Genomic DNA, 22,657 nt, shown 5'->3' on the forward strand with positions numbered 1-22,657 from the left:
GCGTTTACTGTCCTGGTAGCGATACTGCAGTGTGTTCCACATCTGGGAAGGAGAGGATGTAAATGGCTGCCTATAGCTCTGCCTGTCACCACCCAGCCCGTTATGTTTTAACCTAAACCCCTACTCCTTGCAAAATAGGAACAGCTTTGGAAATGGCTTTTTACAGGATAATAGAATGCTTAAGGTTAAGAAACTCTATCTTCTAGATGACTGTGCTTTAGTAATCAGGAAAATGCTGTTCAGTAAGGCCTGCAGGGTGTTCAGTTATCAAGAAGGTGCCAGAAGAATGAAGAATAATAGTCTCCTAAATGTGAAATTTTATACCCCAAACAGTTTTCCTCTGTTGCATGCTTGTTCTGCAGCCTTGTTTTGTGAGAGCAATCCATTAGAAGCCAATAGGTTTGCTTTTGTTGCCATTAACTTACCAGTGAATGAATTAACTGTGCCTTTGAAGAAGTCTTTGGCCCTGTCAAAATGGTGACTCCATGTCTGAACAAAAAGTACTGTCTGATATTGTTTTCTGTTCAGAGCTCTGTGCAAGTTCCTTTGCTAAAGAAGAAACTGAGATGCAGAAAGTAAACTCCGAACATAAAAACCTCAGAACTGCTGGTGGTGTTAAAAGTTCAGTTCTGTTTTTAGACCTCAATAATTTCTTTATTCCAGAGTCTCTTTCAGTCCCACTTCTTCCAAAATCTGTGTTCAAAAATACACAAATTTGTGAAAAATGTGCTTGACTTTCAGAGTAACAAACCAGTTGTAGCTTGTTTGTCTCAGCGGATCAGACTTGTGTGAATAGGCTTTCAGTTCAGAAAGAGAGTTGGGAGATAAATAAGAGCTGAAAAGAAAGTAGCACTTCCACAACTTCAGCCACATCCAGCATCAGGAGAAGCAGGAATTTTCCTGTGTGTGAAATTGCCAGGAGCCATAACTGCAACTGAGATCTTTAATCAAGCTGTTCAGTGTGAAAACACCTCATCCCTCCATAGGTTCAGCCAGCGAATCTGTCTGCCTGGTATGTTAAATTAAGAGGAAACAGTATCTATGCTGCATATTAAAGCTGAGATATTAAATACAATAAACTTAAGTACAGAATGAAGTCTTTAAATAGGAAGAGAGTTTTGAAAGGAACCACTAGGCATTGCTCTAAGTAGTTTGCATGTCATTCGTGATGTGCTTGGGGTGAAATTTTTTGGACGTTCATGTACATGATTTCTCTGATTTTTGTAATTTTTTGTTTTGGTTTGGTTGGTTGGTTTTTTTATGAGTCATACCAGCTGTAATGTGTTACACAGGTTTCTTGCTGCAGCATCATAGTGATAGGCATCAGCTTCTATCTGTTGGAGGGCAGGACCATTGTTCTGGCTCCTCTAGCTAAACATGCAATATATGCTGTGAATTGCCTTTATTATATGCTGCTTAAATATCTCATTGTCTGCTTTGCATACAAGCAATTTATTGCTGCTTATGTTCTGACAGAATGAAAACTAATGTTTAATTATGCATTGCCCTAGTAATGTGGTGTTTAGGGTGAATGTATCTGAATTAAATAAGGGCCATTAATAATGCCTAACCATTTATGATATATTCATTGCCTGATTTCAAATCATATAAATTAGAGAAGCTTATTTGAAATGTCACCAATGTAAGATGGCTTTGTGGGAACACCTCTCTGTGTGCTAATTTCAGAATCATTACCAGCTGAGCCTTACTATTTATTCAATGTCCAGTAGGCTTTTATTATTCCCTTATTTGCAGCTTAATTACAACCTCTGTTTTCCTGACAGTGTGAATTCAATCCTAAACCTGCAGGAGCAAAATGAGTTGCAATCAGTTGGGTTTTGCCTGAAAGCCTCCTTTCGCTTCAGCCCCCTCCCTCCTGCCATGATCCAGCCACAGCTCTGAGCAGATCCCTACAGCCACAGTGTTTATACCGTGTGTTTCAAGCGACAGTGCTAGTCTGAGGCTTTTAAAATTGTTCTTCTTATAGCTCATAAGGTGTAAGCATCTCAAACACCTGGTTTTATACCAATATCACAGGGATATTTGAATAAATTGCTTAAAGGGATGATTCTGGGTCACTTTAGTATCTTGTGTGCATGAGTTTACAAATTGTGTTAACAGACATGAGGTATTCATACATAATATGCATGGTTACTGTGCAACTGAAATCTTAGTTGTTCATATTTAAAATAATCCATTCTCTAAGGCTATTATATGGGATTTAAATTCCTCAAAAATATAGTAAGCATTGTCTGTTTCAAGTAACAGGACAAACTGCAGCAAAGTTTTGTATTGACAGCAACAAATAAGGGCAGTTAAAGGATGTAGGTTGCAGGTCTAGAAAAGCTTTATTTCTCTGTATGATGCACATGCATTTGTAATAGAAATGCTATAAATGTGGGCTCTCTTAGAAGTAACTGTAATTAAATGAATATCTGATCGCGAGCCTTCAGCAACAAGTCAGTCCTCTGTCCAGTGAGCTCTTTCTGCTTCATTTATGCATCATGATTATCTCTTAGGGGGAATTCTTGCTTATAATTTTGCTACATTCAGTAGCAGTCCTTAGAGGAAATGGATGTTTCTTGTTTCTTAAGTAATTATTACAGTTACTGTAATTAGGAAATAACTGAACTTTCATCCTCACTCACATTTAATTGACTCTTGTGAAGAAAGCTAGCTGTATTTAATGGGTAATGTGAAGAGATGCACACAATACTTGGCAAGTACATAGTTTTCTGTCATGCTTGACTTTAAAACAGAGAAAAAGAAGCGAAATTTTAATGCAAGATGAGTTGGAAGAGTCAAAATGTCTTCTTTGTGCTTCATATTTAGTGTCTTTCAAATGTGACCGTTTCTTTACATGATGATGGCAAAGTGGAGAACTGATCTCTCTGACCTTTCCCTTTCCTTTTAACTTTCCAAGAGCTGTTTGTGGGGGAGTTTGGATATTGTTTCTTCTCCCTCCCCCCACAATGTGGTTCCAGTTTCCACCAAGATCTAATGACACGGGTATTCTTTTCTGTCTTGTGTGCACTTTCCAATCTGGCCTCATCAAATCTATTGAAAAAATGTATTACTTCACAAAGAACCAGACCTTACACTTGAAAGGTTTAAATTAATTAATGGCTTGTGCCACTGGGACGTACCATTACTCAGCTGGTGTGCTGTATCAAAGGTCATTTGTACTGGGTGTTCATCACCTGTTTTTTTATTTTACTTTCTGCTAGAGAGGAATTCCCTAAATATTAGAGAAATTATTTTTGCATACTTCCAGGTTGGATGAATTTAAAAATAGATTTAAAAATACTTACCCTTCTGTTAGTCTGCATTTTATTTTTTTTTTGCCTGGTTTGGGTTGAGGAAAAAGTACAGTCACGTCTAGTAGGGAACTTCCTAGAAGTATTTTGGAATTTCTGCTTAGAGTAAAAGTATCTCTGAAGTATGCAGGTATGAGCACATTTGGTTCTGCTGTTCTGCTACGTAGGTGACATTTGTAAGGCCTACACGTTAAACTGTACTATTATAGTACATATATAAATATTTGCAGCACAAAAGCAAATCTGTAGATGTAGAGAAACTTTACATCAGCAAAGTAAGAAAGCAAATGCATGTGAAAACTTGAATAATGCAATTTTGATAATTTAAAATCCAAATTTGCAAGCAAACTTGCTGTTATCGTAGGTAATGGAAGCTGTTCTTTGTATCACTTTTGCCTAGACTGTACCTGTGTGTAGGTCTCTTACTCCTCTTTCAAGCATAGAGTTTGTTATATGATCTGGCAAGATAGGTAACACTGTGTAAGCAAATCTAAAGTTCCATATCTCTGCATAGTATCTGCTTGTCCCTAGTTTTATTTGTACAATAGCTACGCTAGTTCTGCAGGCTCATGAACCTGTCCTGCAGATTCAGAGTGAGATTGATATATGGTGATAGCAACTGTAGTAAAGAGCATGTATGTTAGATGTAGTGATTTTCAATCAACATTTTGTTATTTTATGTCATATTTAATGAGGTGTCAGCATAATTTATTAGGTTTATACAGCTGTGTTTTCAAAAATTTACTGGAATTTCTTCTTTCACTCTGCTTGGAGGGAGGAAAGAACATTCTCCCTACAGCTCCAGGGAGCAGAACACACTCCGCTCATCCCAGACATCTTTCTGTTTCCTTTCTCCACTCTGCTATATAACTGCCATGCCTCTGTCTACAGCTTACCGAAGAAGCACTCTGCAAATTCAACAGATTTTATCAGGTTTTGTGTGGGCTGCAAGGGTCTTGAATAATAAAAATGAAATGCCAGGGACCATTACTGGGAGTTGAAAGTACTGAAAAGTGGTGAGGCCACCTGACCTGCCTGCTTGCATTGGTTTCTTTCCTCTGTTTAAGAGCTAAAAGGCTCCTCGCTGTTTTCTTGTTTTGTTTAACTTCAGTTCTGCAAAAGGTCATACTCGCACTGAGTGCAAGTCCCCTTTTATAACCTATAGCTGCTTCAGTGAAGGTTTCTCCAAAAGCCTCTCTTCAGCAGGATAGCATTTACAGGCAACTAACAGCTTCCTAGTTGTAAACAGTGTTGGATAAGCAGTGCTGAGAGCAGAAGAGCACCCCTGTGTTGCTGTATCCACCCTTAGTGTGCATTTGTATTCATATGGAGTGGGTTTTCCCTCTAAACCCTGTAGAAAACTGCTGAAGCAAAATGTGCTCTGCATGAGCAAACAGACTTGACCGGGTAAATCGAGGTGCGTGACCAGGGTGTAGAGCACAATAAGAAGATAGGTAAAATGTATGTCATAGGTGACTGTTGTTGTAATGGGTATCTCATTCATTATTTGAAAGCACCATTGTAAGCTAACAATACTGTCTTATGTTTATCAAGTTTTAGTTAAAGTTTACTAAAGTAAGGGTAAATTGATACATGCAATTATAAAAATATGCCCACAGAATAGGTAATGGTAAAGCTTTCCATGATTTCTATGAGGTGTGGTCAGAAGTAGATTTCAAATATATATGAAAAAACCTAATCTTGAAGACTATTTCTCTCAAAGGTAGAAAGAATAGATGGTCCCCACAAATACAACAAAATAAGGGGAAACCTTGGAAGTTGTTCATCTATTTCTAAATGAAAATTTAGCTATTTAGTTTGTCTGACTTGAACAATCAAAAAGATGCATACAAAAATTTGCCTGCGTTCTCTGCTAGTGTAAGAAACAGCCCTCCGTTTATTGAGCCCAAAGTGTGTGCATTCACATATAAGCAAGATTTCACTTGATTTTCTATAAAGAGTCCAAGACACAAACATGTAAGACTACTTTGTAGGATGCAAAGGTAAATAGTCATTTTAAATACGGAATTTGGATTATTTTTTGGAAGCATAGCTCAATTGATTAGACAAGAATGATGTGTTGGGATTAAAGACCATTTTGCTGGCATCCTCATTGATCTTCCATAAAAACTACAAGCCAGTTGTGCTATGAAGCACTTCCCCTCTCTCCCACTCCTCCCCCCCCCCCCCCCGAAACTAATATAAATATGGAATGCTGTTCCTTCTTTTCCAACGTGTGATCATATTTAATCTGGAAAGAATAAAACTGCTTTTACATTCTTTTGCTTACATTCACTCTCGGGTCATACACACAAGAATTAGTAGGCTAAGTCGCATTAAGACACATGCAGCATTTTTGCAAAGACATAAGCATCTAAATATATTCTCTTTTCTCTAGATCAATGAACTGAGCCATGTTCAAATCCCTGTTATGTTGATGCCAGATGATTTCAAAGCCTACTCAAAGATAAAGGTGGACAATCACCTTTTCAACAAGTAAGTACAAGTAACAATTCCTTGCAGAAGTGGATAGTGGCAGTGATATTTATGAAGTACTATGAACTCTGTTATTTTTCAGTTCATGGGACTGAAGTTTTTATGATTAAGTTAATCCTGCGATAAACATAACCGTCTGTGCTGCTCTGAAAAGCAACAGCAAGGGCTGCTGGGTAGTATTTTTCTGCCATATGGTTTATTACTGCCTTATGAGTATCTTATACATTGAAGGTGATCCTTTCTTGGTGTGTTTATGGCTGATGCAAGTATTTATTTGGGTATTTTTCAAAACAAATTCATATGCATGTACTTTTTATTATATGAAATGTTTGAACATGAATGAGAATTTAAAGCATATAACAAAGCTGAGTAATGTTCAGCTTTTTATAATCCATGATACATAATCATAGCAATCATATAGAAGCACCAAAGGTACTAAGATCATTTAATGAAATATCTATGTCTCTTGAAAAATAAAATGCTCTGTGAATAGTATGTATAGACATACTAAACTGATACTGCTGGTTTGTGTATAACCTAAATTTTGTTTAAGAATATATTTGCAAAAGGGAAGAATTCTGCTACTTTGGATCTTCGGTTTTGTGGCGATGGTCAAAATAACTTCTCATATATAAGTCTGAAATCAACACAAGGGTATTAAAATTAGCTCTGTACTGAATGAGTCAAGTTTTCTTGAAGCTTTGGCACTGTCAGTACTTTTTGGTGTTACAGATGGTATAGTAATTCTTATATAATCCAATCTAAGATTTCACCATTGGAATAATTTTAGAGCAGTGGGAAAGCATTCTTTGTCTGCTTTTGAGTCCAGGTTCCAAAGTTACCAAAATATAGTTTGTGTTTATTTCATCCAGTTATATTGTAGCTTGTTGGAGACAAATACTTACAAATTTATTAAACATTGTAAAGAAAAAGAAGAGAACGTGGTGAGACTAAATCTCATTAAAAAAAAAGGTTAGAGGAAAGATTGTACATCTCCCTATCCTCTGTTTTGCATGAACAGAATTGAGACAGGATATTCTACAGTTACTTACTACATATGCAAGTGAATGAAGTTGATGTGGTTTTGTATTCTTTCAGGGAAAACATGCCAAGTCATTTCAAATTTAAGGAATATTGTCCAATGGTTTTCCGTAATCTAAGAGAGAGGTTTGGAATTGATGATCAAGACTTTCAGGTAAGTTTGCTTTCAAAACACCTAAACTGATGATGTATGCAAATTTTGAAGGTCACTAACGCTACAGTTGTGAGCAAGCAGGCCAGTGTGCTGAAATAAAGTTATTTTTATGTAAGTTGAAGGAAAACTTAAAGATGATCTTCTTTCTACTCCTTCCTCCACCTGGAGGCAGAATGTTTCTGGTGTAACTCTTTGCCTACCCTGGCTGTCTTCTGGTTCCTATCCTTCTACTGTCTTTAGCCCTCCATATTTCACGTTAGAGAACCTCCAGGTCATAAGCCATGTTATTAAAACTGGGGGGTGATACCTCTTGCAATAGGAAGAAAAAAATTGCCTGGACACTACTGACAAGAGATGTTATGTTCAGCTGGGTCATTTAGATAACAGTTGCTTGAGTTGTGTGTCTAAGTGAGACATCATTTCTGAAACGACCGTAGTCTTTTTTTTCCTTCATGCTCTTTGTTTAGAAAAGCTTGACCTGTGGCCTGACAACTTCCTACTGCTTCATCATGCCTCCTTTTCCCATTGTTAAAAGGATCTGGAAACAAATCGCTTGTGTAGAGCAGATACAGCAAAACAAGAAATGGCTCTAGATTTGGCAGGGTTGTTCCTTGCAGCCAAAGCTTCTTTCTCTGTTTGCAAGAGAAAGTTCTTGAACTCTGCTTCAGTCTGATTTGCAATCAAAACCTCACTGACAATTCCCTTTTCCATTAGTTCCTCCTAATGCACACTGTTTCAGTCACAAGGGTAATTTCCTTCTGCAGTCTCTCTGCAAGATGTCATGTCCTAAAGAGCACTTGCTGTGTAACCCAGCACCACTTCCTGTTGTGCTCTTGTTCTTCTAGTATTTTGATGTGGGTTGCAATTGTATTTGTAGCCTGCCACTAAGATATGTTAAGTGAAGATCTTTAATAAACAGTTTCAAGTAGCTGAATTGTACAAAATGCATTTGTACAGTAACACTTCTATTCTTGCTACGTAGAGCAGAGTGAATACTGAAGCCAGAAGCTATTTTTAAATACTTCAACTATCCTTTTTATCAATTTTGTCCTTTTCAGTATCAAGCAATGTGTTAAAAATACATAGATGGGTTAAAATGTGCTTGCTGGAGTGTAGATGGAGATTAGCTTATGGATCTTGGTATATGGCCACTGTAACTTTGGTGAGACCTTTTATCAGTAGGTGGAGAAGAGGGTTCGGTTGGTGCCTTTTGGTAGAGCTGTTGTGATCCTGTTGTATGATTTTTCATTATCCTGTTTACTGAAGAACTTTTAAAGAGTAAGTACTCCAAGACTTAGGCCAACAGTTAGAACAGATTACATTACTGCTTCAATTTTCCTGGTGTACCAAAGAGGATCGTAATGTTTGGGAAGGTATTTGATCTGTTTAGCTGAAGATTTTCTTTTTTCTTGACAAAGGATTAGTGTATCAAAGAGAAAGGACATGTGATTGTTTCTAAACTTAAAATTATGGTGTCAGCTCATGCTTGTTGTCTTTTTAGAAGATGGGGTGATGACATTCCTAGGCAGTTGAAGGTATATTTCAGTAAATATTTATTAGAAGAGTTAGGATGCTGTCATTAGTTAAAACTAGCAAACAGCATAATCAAAAGTGCTGCATCCCACAGCACTGTGAAATGTTTCTATCTGTTCTCCTGTTCTACAACAAAAAATCCTGTTGTAACTGTATTATACTGCAGTTTGGTTTTATTAATGATAACAATGAAAAAATGATGTTAAAGGACTGTCACTAGATAAAATGCCCCTGTTTTCAGATTAAAACCAAAATTACTTGTTTGTAACTCTGTTTTGTTCTGTTGGGTTTTTTTTTGACAATGTAACCAAAAACAATCCAGAAGAAGAAAAATGTAACCAATGTAACATGTAACAAATGTAACAAATGTAACATCCTGGTTTTTGATACAACAGAATTATGTATTGGAAAAAAAAATCTACAATGGTATTTAGTATTTCAAGTATATTTAGTGAAAAACAAAAGATACTTCATTTTGACCCAGGGGAAGGCAGTGTCTGCATTCGCTATCCTTTTTTTCTGCAGCCCAATCAAATTATCACTCTGCATTCTTATTCTACTGAACTGTACCGATACTATTTCTTAAAAAAAGATCAAAGTAGTAATATATTTTGAACACATGTCAAAATTAAATTAATTCTAGAGTAATACATACAATGAAAATTGAACTCGCTCCATGTGTAAGATAGGGGTTATCCCTGTTAAAGGTAGAAGTTGCTTTCTTTTTAATGTTACATTTTCTGTGATTTAAAAAGGAAGTCCAGGTTGACAAAGCGGGACTCACTGTGTATACTTGTCAGATAATCTTTGTCTTCACGAAAGTTATTCCAGTGAATGCAGGTTAAAATGATTGTCTTGCATTCAAAGCCTAACATGAATTGCAAAAAGCCTGTGCAATATTGAACTGAAAGGGTGCTTATGGAGGAGATAGAAATAACTTTCTCTGGGTACTTTTTCTTATATAACAACTTTCAGGAAGGGAGTCCTGATCAGTTGTGAGCAATGTCATTCCCATTATTGAGCAAGATAGAATTGGTTTAGATAAATAAACCCAATTACCTTGTTCATTAGTCAGACACATCAGTTTAAAGCAGGAAGAGCATTCATTTTAAATGTTTTTGTTTTCAGAATGTTCTACAGATATCCTTGATGAATTGTTCCAGAGGTCAGATAGTGCTTCCTCATAAGGAAAGACTGAAAAAAACCCCTTACCTTATCAAAAGAATTTGGTAGCATATACCCTAATTACTGGGGTATACTCATTTTACATTTTGACATTGTGTTATTCACTTTGTGCAGTAATTTTGTGGGCTGCTTAGCGTGTAGGCTTTGCTCACATGTGGAATGATTGATATAAGAATCTTGTCTTACAGAGCTCTCCTCTTATCCCTGAAGAGAAATTTAAATCTTATAAGTAAACGCTTTTTTCCTACAGATAGTCGTCTTTAGTCAGAGGAATTGCTTAAATTGGGTATGGTTTGTGCTTTACAAGAAGCCATTTCTAGTAAGTAGTTCCTACATCTGTCTGTCTTTCATAGCTTATTGGGCATCTCTGAAAGACATTTTGATTAACATTGAACTAGAATTAAAGTTTCATGGAGGTAGATGTGTGGTTGCCAGTACTGAGTGGGGGGTTTTGCTTTATTATGGACATTGATGCGCAAAATGTAGTATGAAGTTAAGCCATATGTTTTATTTAAAGGTTGTCTTTAGAATCTTGTTATGACAAGTTAAGTCTTGAATCTAGGTTAAGAAACATTGTTCTTATGTCAGAACAACCTTCTATTAGACTCCAGTCTTTCTTGTTTATCTCATGTTACTAAGGTGTTTATTGCATCAAATTAAGAAATGGTCTGGCTGTTCTTTCTCAGAAAGGGGAGCACAAGTGATGATCAGTCAATATGAATAATGACAAAAATTTTAAACCATTTTAACCAATTAGATCATTATTTTGCTTAGCACCATTGCGAGTTACAAGTACATATGGATCTGAAATTGAAGGTACTTTTAAAACGTAATTCTACAAGTCAGAATGTTAAATAATGACAGATTTTGCCTTGATAGGATAAATTATCTTGATCTTGTATTTTTGTTAAATGTCATCTTAGTTCATTGGAAAAGAATCCCCAACTCTGAATTTCCTCCTAACATAGGTAGGGAAATACTTGACAGCATTAACTGTTCCTAAAAGAAAAGAAAAAAACTGATTAGAAAGCAGATGCTGTAAATTAAATACCTCACTACAGTCCCAAATTAATTTTTAGTTTCTGCATTCCCTCTCAGCTTTTGGCATCAGTTTTGCAAAGGTTATTTTACAGAAAGGCCTCTTTTTTACCAAACTATATGGGGTAGCTGTTGTAACTTTAGAGTTTCTTTTCAACTCAGTGGACATGATTTCTTACCTTACAAAATCCAAGGGTACAATTCTGTCAAAAGAATTGTAAGACTAGCTTCTGAAAACTGCAGAAGTGAGAGGTGAACAAGCAAGCAGCTAGCCCAATGATCCCCCCCCAAAACCTCTAGAAAAATAGGATCTGTTACTGTTACAAATGCTGCTGCTGCTATTGCTCTGAAAAGAGAAACTTACTTTACTATGCTCCAGCACATCTGTTCTTACTTAGAGTTATTGCTGAATCCTACATCTGGATTCTGCTAGGCAAAAGAGGGAGACGGAGTTCTTGCCCAGTGAAATTCAGTTGGTCATACCAGAGGGCACCAGTGTCCCAGGGTACCTAATGAGCTTTATACTGAGGATGGGGTGATCACAACTGATTTCCCTTAAAGTTTTAGTACTTAGAGTAAAAAGAGATATGCTCAGATCTGACTGTAGAAGCATCCAGTAGAGGTTCTCTGTACAGGACAAAGAACTTTTAGTAGATGGTCTGTGTTTTTTTAACTTAGAGGTGCTTATTGATTTCTCTGTGTGCATTTTTTCCATATAAAAGGTTGAATCTAAAAAGAAAATCGAGAAATCCTGCTCTTAAACAATTTACCTAATAACAAATTGTAAGAACTCTATCTCTCTCTTTAATATGGATGTCTCCTTACATTTCCATATCTCTCAGCTTTTTATACAGAAGGATTTGTAGTCCAGACTCTAGAATAGCATCTGGAAAATAATGCAAATTCTAGGTTCATTTTTCCAAAGTCAACCTTGAATACAATTTTCTCTTTAAGTGTCTAAAGTTAACCAAAATTCTTGTTAACCTGTGAACATTTTTGCTCATTTTAGGTGACTTTTCCAGTCCTAAGGTGTCATATTAAGAGCTTAAAAGCTATTTTACAATCTAAAATATTTTTCTTCCGACAAATACTAATCGGAGCTCTCTGCTGGTGTTTCTGCAATGAAATTTGTGCCTTCATTTACTGGCCCTTTGTTTGGGAAGGGATGAGCCACCTTTAGCGTTAAACTACAGACAACAAGGTCAACAATAAGTATGTCAGGAACAACTATCTTAGGAGTTGGATCTTCTTCCAAAGACATGATCCTTTCATTAAATGTTTAATAAAATGCATTAAAAGTCTTGGAAGCAAGAACTGTCTTGAAAAGAAAATTCCTATGCTGGTCGTTTAAGTATGGTAAGCCTGACATTGCATGAAAAGTCATTGAATTTATCTGTCAGGTGAGGCTGTGAGTTTCTTGTAGCAGAGTATACAGTTTGTGAATCCCAGATGGACATTGGCACGAGGCTATTCAGAACTGCTGGCATCTTGTTTGACATGGGCATAGGCATAGGCAATAGTGGTAGTAAGGTATTGAGCCAGCTGTACTAACAAAACCTGTTGCATTTGTAGCCTCTCCAGCATGTGAAGAATGAAGTTTGCAATCTGAATATTACTTTCTAGGATTTGGTGCCATAAGTGTGAGCACAAGTAAGAGTTCAGTGACTGTGGGACTTAACCTTAATATGTATGGCAGTGAAAATTTTAACCTCTGGCTTTTCTTAGTTTTCCCCAGAGAAAACGTTTACTTTGCCTTCTTTAGCAGTTCCTTGCCTAACCTAAGTATCATTCACAATTGGGTACTCAAACTAGAAAAAAGTAATTTAGTATGTGCTGGCAGCATCAAAAAAAATGAGCTGCTGGGTGCTCCCTGAGCTCTTACGGAGATAGCCATTGAAAGTGAGGCATTCCGTCCAAGCTTTACATGGCTGAAGGGAGAAGCTTCCCAAAGAAGAGCCCTAACTCTTTCTAAAGCAAGTGTATGCCTTAAGCTAACAGCTTCAAATCCAGACCTACAGTCTCGATAGGATAACTTGATTTAGGAAAGAATCGCATTTTATTCATTAAACTTCCATTTGAACAAGTCAAGTAACCCATAACCTTTCTCCTGGTAGAATAGCTCAGTGGCAAAAATAAAAATTTGGTGTTTTACCTTTCTCTGTCAAAGGTTTTCACCACAGTAATCTCACTCCATGAATACAATTTGCTTATAAATGTTTGTAGGTGTTCACAGTGTGTACATCCACTTCTTAACGATCATGGTAGGGATTTGATGTTTGACTAGTGCACCACAGAACCAGTGGTATCCTGTCTTGTCTTTTCGAGGTCCCATGTCATTCGACATAGGTTTTTTGAGAACTCTGCTTTTGAGATGAGAAGAAATCATGCGGTATCGTCCATACAGCTGCCAAAGGCAAAGGGACTCATACTATTGAGTGTTGTTTTAGTGTACGTTACTGGTCAGGTACACTTTGCCAGATGCTAGACTTCTTAATAATGTGCCAGTGTCAGGAATCAGTGTTTCCTGATCATGTTTTCTCATAGTGTTTCCTTTTCAGTATTTCCAGACATAAACCTGCTCAATGGCAATGGTAGAGTGCATGATCCCAGTATACAAAGTAAACCCAAAAGTCTTTGCTATCCATCCTCATATGACAAACCCAAACGTCTCTGGGTTTGGTGCTGCTGTTACATTAAAACCGCAGCACTTTGCCTTTCTTCTCTTTAGAAATCACTGACAAAACGCTGTCCTGAGCAGGATCCCAGAAGTAGGCTGCTTGTTTCAAATTACAGAAGTTGGAGTCTTTATGTTCAGTTGCATGACAGTGTGTCTCTCTGAGACGCTTTTTTTAGCCGATAATCCAAGTCTAATTCATCCATATCAATGATTCCTGAGGTCTTGTAATAGGAAAAAAAGGTTGGGGGAAGCTGCAATCTTGTCTTCATGAGAAGCTGTGCATGGGCCAGGCAGGACCACTGTAACTGCTGTCACAGAACAGCCAGACTGTGTGTACGTAATTGTCTTAACAGTGATGAACCACTGCCAGGCTTTTCACTGACCTATGATTTCAGTCATCACAGAGCATCATCTGTATGCTTGTTTTTGCCTATTCATTCATGCAAAGCTGCCCAGAGGCACTCTTAAATAGCCTGGGATGTGATTTGATTTGTCTTTGGGGTACGCTGAGCTTGTGAAGCTCGTTCTGGCATTCCACGACTTTCGGATGAGATCACAGTACCAGAAATCATTGTTTGCCTTTGTCCAGACATCACAAAATGGGAAAGATTTAAATCAATGAGAAGCTGTTAAGCCAGTCAGTTTGAAAGATTACTGTTCTTCTAAAGCTCTCCGTGCTTTATCACCAGAATTTTCCTATTGCCCTTTTTAGCTTTTTTAGGAAAAGCTCTGACTCTATGACAGTTTTTATTAGGCTTCCTTTCTAGATCAGTTGCATGAAGTATCTGTATTACATCCAACACATAGCTCACATGTTCAGAGTTTCTAAAATATAATCGTGTCTACTAAAGTAGCAGAAAACAATGACATTTACATTAGATGTGTAAGAGATTAGAATGAGCTAATTAAATTGACCTTTAAATCTCTCCACCCTCTTGGAGGCTGTGGCTAATCCTTGGCCTCCCACTGTGGAGATAAGTATCCGTGCTGTGAGCATTTTAAGCAAAGTGGGCAGAGGAGGAAGAGCCTCACCAGCAGTTTGTCTTTGAAGAAGAGGGCAGTACTTTGCCAGTTATAAATATAGCTTGCAGTTATGGAGGGAGTGGGGGGGACAAGCTTTTCCTGTTACTTTAGTGGCTCTGTTCCATGTGTTTTCCTCACAAGAATGGTTTTGGTTTAAAAAAATAGCTCCAAACATCTTAACTTACTGCTCTTTGGAAAGTCTCTCTGGAAAACAGTTTACTTTTTTGATGTCTGGTGTTCATATAACTAGCATTATCAATAATAGTATTATTGTTAGTTAATTACAATTGGTTGTGATTTTTATTGACCATGTGCAAAGTAAAAAAAGACTTCCAGACTTTCAATAGACTTCCAAAGGATAAAGCCTTAGGTGGTTATTTTAGCTGGCTTCTAAGGACTCTTGAGGATGCCTCTTAGAAAGTAGTTGGTTTGATATTTTGTGACTTTTGATTTTTAAAATGTCAGTTACTGTGGGGCTTTATAATAAAAAAATGTAAATAATAGATGATTAGATTACAACAATCAAAATTTAATTGTCAATAAGCAGTTGACATTTCATGCAGTAAAAACTTGCAGATGATGTAAAATCTGTCCAAGTGGCAAAGTCAGAAGATGATAAAGATTTTGTACAAAAAAAAATACTTTATCTGGCCTTATGAGCTTGTATAAATTAGATACCTTTTAATATCGTCAGATGAATAGTTACATGGATTAAAAGGAGTGCAGAACTGCAGAGGTGAAGCCTGTGTTCAGGAGGGTGGTAGCTCTGAGAAGGAACAAGAGTCAAAGGGGACAAGAATTTAACACCAGTGTGAGCTCCTGACTTGGAAGGAATAACTGCATCCTTGGATGGATAAATTGGAAGGTATAAAATAAGACCAGAAAGTGCTCTAAGGTTTTTTTAACACGTCTATTTTATACCTGAAGCTAGTACTCTGTATAGTTTTGATGCTAGTCATCTTAAAAAAAAAAAAGGTGTTGAAAATTTGGATATGGAAAAAATACAGAAAAAATTGTGTCAAAGGAATTTAAAGACATAGAGAATGCCTTGTGGGAGTGACAGAGCTTGATCTGCTGCACGTGAAAAAATAAGAATTGAGAAGAAAGTAGTATGTGAGTATCCTTGCAGAAAAACAATTATTAGATGCTTTAGGAAAGGATAAATAAGAATAACTGGAAAAGGAAATAATTCCACTTCAAAATTGCACTCACCTTTGCAGTAACACAAACGATTAAATACTAGAAAAACTACAGTGGCAAATCTTGGTATTCTGAAGTTGGAAGAATGAAGACTGACTTTCTGGATTTTGTACCTTGGCCAAAAGCAAAGATTGAAGTTCAGTTTTGGAATGGCTGGGTGACATGAAATGGGTTCTGATGGGTAGCAGTTTTGTTGTATTCTAGCTTATGAAATTCCATTGAAGGCTCCAGAAAAGCTCCTGTGAACTTCAAAGAATTGTGGATCAGGTCCTAAGAGCACCTGCAGAAAAAAAACTTTCTTTACCTAATATATGTTTAGTGTAGGAAATAAAACTCTGCACAGATTGCTGAGAGCTTGGAAAGAGATGCTGAGGCAAGAGTGTGTCTATAGTAAAACTAAATCTTTCAGTTGATTTGCTAAAGAATCTGCTGTTCTTGAGTGATAATGATGACATGTAATTTAGGTGTGCTGATCAACTTTTTGTATCAAGAACTCCTTGGGAAATTAAATACGAGTAAGTGGTGTAGCTTTTACCCATTTATATTTAAAGCTGTATTTTTATTACTTTATCAGAAATTAATTCTGTGGTACAGGACAAATTCTTTGTGATTTGTAGCCTCTCAGCACTGAAAACAAGACGAGTATTTCTGGTTGCCTGGCTACTCAGTGCAATATAGGTGATATTTTTTATATTGATTTATGTAAGGGCAGCGAGACTTCCAGCTAGTGATTTTTCATGAGGGAAACTATTTGGGAGAGAGGGGGAGGCATGTAAAAGAGAAACTTATCTAGTAAAAGTATCTCTGAGCTTGGCATGTTAAGTGTGTCTTTGGTTGTATAAGTTACTGCAGAAGTAATTTAGCATAGTCTTTAAATGACCTCATAAAAGTATTCACACTTTAAAAGTATAAAACCTTTTCTTTCTCCTGAGACCAAAAAACCAGCAGGCACAAGATTAAAACTTCACAAATGAGAAGTGAATGGGGAATTGGCAGAACACGCACACTTGGAGCAGAAGACTTGCAGTGAGTTGCTAAGTGAAGCTGTTAAGTGGAACAGGGTATGTGTGGCTGACAGATGTTTTAATTGTGCCAGAGGAGTGAGGCACACTGTGGCAGAGTGGGAGAAGGCTGGGAAAATCTGAAGGGGACACGGCAGTATAGCACTTTGCTTTGAGTTTTGTGCTCACTAATGCTATACTGTAGGCAGGTGATTTTTATTAACTTCTTATGACTAGTGCTCCCATGCTGTACATGCTCCACTGGTTCCTGACCCAATATGGAAGTGCTATGTAGTAGCAGTAAGTGTTGGTAAAAGATTGTTAGATAATCAAACCTGTATCTTTTGGAGCTTGAGTCAGGGTTGTTTTTTTTGTTTTGCCTGTATCTGAAAGATATCCTCCCTGTTCTGGCTTTGTGGCTCATAGATTTGTGTTAAGTGAGGAGTGGCTCATTTCCCATCTGTTCATATTCCACTTAGTCTTCCCCTAATTAAGAACCAGAGCCAGAGGGAATTCAATCTGGTATTTGCCATGATCTATCTCTTATCTCTCCCGGTCTCTTTTACCCCTCCTTCAACCCTGCTTATGTTTCCTTTTTGAAAAGGGAGATGCTTCAGTTTCATTCTTTATTTCCTTCCCAGTCCGCTATAGACACCTCACCTAAGAGATGCTGTTGCTGAAGACAGCAATAGGTCTCTCTTAGCTAAAATTAGTGCTGAGCAAGGAAGCAGAAGAAAAGCCGTACGCCACTTACTTTAGGCAAGTTAAGTCAGCTTTTCCTCCAAGGCATTTGTGTGGAGATGTCTACAGTACAACTTACTTTACTCACTTTTTGTACAAAGTATCACTCAAATTTATCTGTGTGTTCTGGCAGAAATAATGTAGATCACAGGAGGGTACTGTCTCACAAAACTGCATTTGACAGTAAGAGGCAAGTCTATACAGTGCAACTGTAGCAGTCTGAACTAGAGAGAAGTGCAATTCAGAAAAATGCATATTTCAGTCTGTCTGAGCAGTAACTTACTGTCTGCATTAAGATAAAGCTGATTGACTTAGACTTGAGTTAAATAACCTCAGAATAAGTTTATCTGTATCATCTATTTCCATGTCTAATTTAAAAAGAGACAAACTTTCCACAGTCTTTGTGATGTAAAGTGTATTTCTTAAGAGTTATAGGTTTACTAGTGGCTACGCTTCAAAGAGGCTAAAGTGTAGGACTTTCTTGGCCATTTTGTGTCTTAACTTACAAGAGGAATATTTTCCAGTAAGGAATGACTTCTAATATATGTACTATTAATTTGTTAGTATTTGGCGGGGTTGAATAGGGTACAGAGTGCTTTGTTTTCTAGCTAAGAGTCTGGGTCAAATAAGTAAGTTAGCTTCAGCTACACCAAAAGGGAAGGATCTTAGTGGTTTTAAGTAGCCATATTGTTTCCTCTTTGAAGCCCCTAAATTGTTCTGGTTTGATTCTTTCAGTGAAGCTATTTGTTGAACTTGCTAATGATGACTTAGTGGTGCAGGCCAATTCTTGTCATCTCTTTAGTTAAAGATTCATTGTTGTCATGAGAGGCAGTAGTATGTTTACTAAAGCCTGTTTTCTCAATGTGAACAAATACAACTATAGTTGAGAGGTGAGGTATATTTCATGGTACCTGGAAGCTTTACTTCAAAGGAACTTGAAATTTTCTCTGTTCGTAGAAGTGAGAAATAGCCATTACAAATAAGACTTTCCATAGGCAATACTCAGCCATACGTTTATCAGCACAAGAAAGCAGTAATGCAGTACTAGTAATCAGCAAATATGATGTAATTAGATCTGTTTTCCTAACTTTCTAAACCATGCTTATTTAATTAACTTATTACTATGAAAACACAGTAGATAGTAATATTAACATCCTCCATGTTCCACCTTCTTTCAAAGTTCAAAGGAACTACTTTCTGTATCTGAAGAGAGCATATTGAATTACCATGGTAATGGAGAGTTAATAAAATGGGGTCAAAGAGATTGTTTAATTAGAGGTTGTTTTTATCTTTAAGCCTGTTTAATGTTTAAGTATCTGATCTTTAATTCATCTAATAGAGTCAGTATTGTAGAGAAGGCATTTGGGTTTCCTGTGCATCTATGGAACAGCATAGCTTAGCATAAACTTGGTTGGTTTATTCTGACAAATTAATATGCATGTGGGAAAACGATAGCAGTGAGCAGTCTTAATTAGGATCAGTATAGATAACTAACAATAAAATAGCCATCTACTAAAAAGCATCACTATTTTTAACCCATAAAGCATTAACAGTAGTGTGTGCTAAATAATCATCTGCAGATACAGTCTCTTGTTTGCAACCTTTTTGGTATGATAGTTGTCTTTGAAATTAAGTTAACATTATAGTAATCAGGTAGAACTAATTTCCATTAGTAAAAAGCCATTTCTGGAAAAAACAAGAATCTGTAAAAGGTCTGTGATCACAAGGTTTCATCCAGTTGATTGAAAATATTACTAAGTTTATTAATTTCTATTGAGTCTGACCGGTTTCTATACTTTTTTTTCTGTCTAGCCTGAATTGTAATGAAAGAAGCATGATAAAAGGAGTACTAGTTGATTCATTCTGTTAGTATAACAGCTGTCACTTCTTTTTAAGTCAGAATTTCTTATTGCTTATACTGTTCATATTTTAAATGCATCAAGTGTCATAGAATCATATAATCATTTAGGTTGGAAAGGACCTTTATAATCATCAAGTCCAACCTTTAACCTGACACTGCCAAGTCCATGACTAAACCATGTTCCTAAGTGCTGCATCAACATATCTTTAAAATAGCTGTAGGGATGGCGACTCCATCACTTTTCTGGGCATGCTGTTCCAATGCTTGATAACCCTTTCAGTGAAGAAATTTTTTCCTAATATCCAGTCTTTCATTAAGGACCTCTCTTTCATAAGCTCATGCTGACTGGACCCAATTGCCTGGTTGTCCTGTACATGCCGGGAGATGGCAGTCAGGATGATCTGCTCCATAACCTTCCCCAGCACCAAGGTCAAGCTAAGAGGCCTGTGGTTCCCTCGGTCCTCTTTCTGGCCCATCTTGTAGATAGGGGTCACATTTGCTAACCTCCAGTCAACTGGGACCTCCCCAGTTACGCAGCACTGCTGAGAAACGATGGAAACTGGCTCTGTGAGCACTTCTGCCAGCTCACTTGATACCCTTGGGTGGGTGGATCCCATCCAACCCCAAAGACTTGTGTGTATCTAAGAGGTGTAGCAGGTTGCTGACCATTTCCCTTGGATTATGGCAGCCTCATTCTGCTCCTTGTCACTGTCTTCCTTCTCAGGGGTCTGGGTACCTGAAGGACAGCTGGTCTTACTGTTAAAGACTGAGGCAAAGAAGGCATTAAGTGCCTTATCCTCTTTCTCATCCTTTGTCACTGTGTTTCTCTCCACACCATATTCTGTCATGGAGGGGGAGAAATCTGAAACATAAATATGCCTATATACTAGATATTTCTTATTAATAATAGGATGATGAGAGAAAAGCAGAAATAACTTAATTTCAAGGCCTGACACTTAGAAAAGCTGTCCTGTGCCAAATAGTGCTTATGAAGACAAAAGGTGACAGGTTTAATTTAACAAAGCAAGTGGTTTTAGGAAGAGCAGATGGAGTATTTAAAGTCAGAAGTCGTGAGGGGGGGAAGTTGTCCCATTCTGGGCATAGAAGTAGTAACTGAGCTTCAGCAACTGAAAAGTCGAAAAATGCCACATGTCCCATTGTGTTGTATCTCAGTCAAGACATCGCTAGCAAGATACTTCATTCAGTACCAGGTCTGAATTTCACTCAAATCTGACAAGTCTTTTGGTGGAGAATGTTAAAATATACCTTAAGAATATCTGAAATTTTGCAGAATAATGTTAGTTCAGGTTCTCCTTCCCATCTTCCCTCTTTCCCTCCTCCTTCCGAGGTCCAGTAGCAGATAAGCAAGTATACTTTTTTGCAGCTTTTTATAGCTAAGCAACTTAAGTCTTCCCCCAGGTTAGTTGCTTTTGAGGTTTATACTACATTGCTTACAGCTTGAAGACAAGGGTTCTCTGGGTAACATATATTCAGAAAACTCTAGTTACTGCTTTATTGCAATAGTTAACCTCAGAATAATGCAGCTTTTTCTGCTGGGAACAATAACAAATAACTACCCAGCAGCCTTTATTATTGCTAAGTGAATTACAGCCTAATAACTTAGCAGTAGTTTAATTCGCTACATACACTAATGATTACCCATGCTTAGGGCTTTTTCCAAATAAAAAATAATTATTATGTTACATCATATTTTCTAGTTTGTGGCGAAGGTAACTGAATTTGCACAATTTTTTTAGAACTTCTGTTATAAGTTTTTATTCTTAAGCATATTAAATATTTGCCCTGAAAACAAAGCCAAGTCATGACTCTAGAACAGAAAGGGTTTCTACAGAGGTCAGTTTCAACTATTAATGGTTCTATTTGAAGCTTAATGGAGTGCTGATACCAAGTGCAGCATTAAAAAAAAATTATCTATTTATGATACTTATTCTCTTCAATAGACTTTATCAGTACATAAAAACACATCAGTGGTGGAATGGTAGGAAAATGATTTGAATAGGAAACAGCTGAAAACAGGTAAAGAAAACTGCAGTAGTATATAAATTTACTTCTTGTAGTACCTTCAATACCATGATGAAGCAATGGTGTTATCAGGACTCACCCATGTGGAGACCTCGTAGCAGCCTTCCAGTATTTGAAGGGGGGCTGTAGGGATGCTGGGGATGGACTCTTCATTAGGGACTGTAGTGATAGGACAAGCGGTAACGGGTTAAAACTTGAACATGGGAAGTTTAGCTTGGATAGAAGGAAGAAGTTCTTTACTGTTAGGTTGGTGAGGCACTGGAAGGGGTTACCCCGGGAAGTTGTGAATGCTCCATCCCTGGCCATGTTCAAGGCCAGGCTGGACGAAGCCTTGGGTGGCATGGTTTTAGTGTAAGGTGTTCCGTGCCCGTGGCACAGGGGGTGGAACTAGATGATCTTATGGTTGTTTCCAACCCTAACTATTCTATGATTCTATGTTAAAATTGGCTGTCCAAAAGCCAGTGCAGAGAAGGAACTGAGTCTGCAGTTGTTGTCCCTAAAGCTCTGTTATGATCAGTCTAGGAAAACTCTTTAATTATAAACATTAGGGAAGTACACACATCCCTTCTTTCTTCTGTGAATAGAGAGTAATAGAGAAAGACAATTACTTTACGTATTAGTAATGATAGTAGTTCATTGCACAAGCCTAGAAATATGCTGGAGAAGAGCACAAGTTTTATTTCTGCTGCATGTCATAGTAAAGGTTTTCATTCTAGTATGGCCCTGTAGAGCTTTTAGGTAGTTTACTGTTATGCCTGTTAATTCTGAATATTTCAGTTGAACAGAGTAACCTTGTGGGAAAATATTTTTATTTCATATTAAACTAACTTCAGAAAGCATTCCACATTTGGGGTAAATTTATCCTGTTGAAGTCAGTGGGTCTCAAAATATGGTGACATAGTCATATGAATTCAAGTGCCTTCTTAAATTGGGGCTATACTTGCCCTCATCTCTTGGCTGAGGTTACTACTCTATAAAAGTTACTAATCTTCTGGGGTTGAGTCTGTGTGTGCAGCTCCTGCTGAAGTCCACAGAGCTTGGTAACTCTATGGAACAGATTCATCAGCGGCAAAAACTTCCAAATAAGACATAGCTCACATAAAAATAAAATCTTGTAGGTCTGGTACCTGGTTGTGATAGACTGAGTTTATTTGTAATTACTTCCTGAAAGCATCATCGTTCTTCCGGTGTAAATCTGGCTTGTGTCTTAACTCCATGGTGCCTTATCAAACCACGCAAACGTGTCCTCTTCTGTAGCTGCTAGAGCTGAGCCTCTGCTATTTGGGAATCTGCAACCTTTCAATTTGCATGCAAACTTTTATTAAAACTTTCTGTGAAAATGGCTTT

General features: G+C 37.3%; 1 protein-coding gene across 2 annotated transcripts in view; it reads left to right on the forward strand.

The window, feature by feature from the left end:
• PIP4K2A (phosphatidylinositol-5-phosphate 4-kinase type 2 alpha) overlaps positions 1-22,657 on the forward strand; it is a 109,594-nt gene that overhangs the window by 53,691 nt on the left and 33,246 nt on the right. For both annotated transcript variants that reach the window (XM_061351758.1, XM_061351749.1), the window contains exons 2-3: positions 5,716-5,813; positions 6,912-7,008. In XM_061351758.1, the coding sequence (XP_061207742.1) occupies positions 5,716-5,813; positions 6,912-7,008 (195 nt within the window). The remainder of the gene's footprint in view (positions 1-5,715; positions 5,814-6,911; positions 7,009-22,657) is intronic.

Source organism: Neopsephotus bourkii, unplaced genomic scaffold (genome assembly GCF_033783945.1).
Source record: "Neopsephotus bourkii isolate Nb327-2 ecotype Australia unplaced genomic scaffold, CSIRO-AGI_Nbou_v1 NB_53, whole genome shotgun sequence".
Lineage (NCBI taxonomy): Eukaryota > Metazoa > Chordata > Aves > Psittaciformes > Psittacidae > Neopsephotus > Neopsephotus bourkii.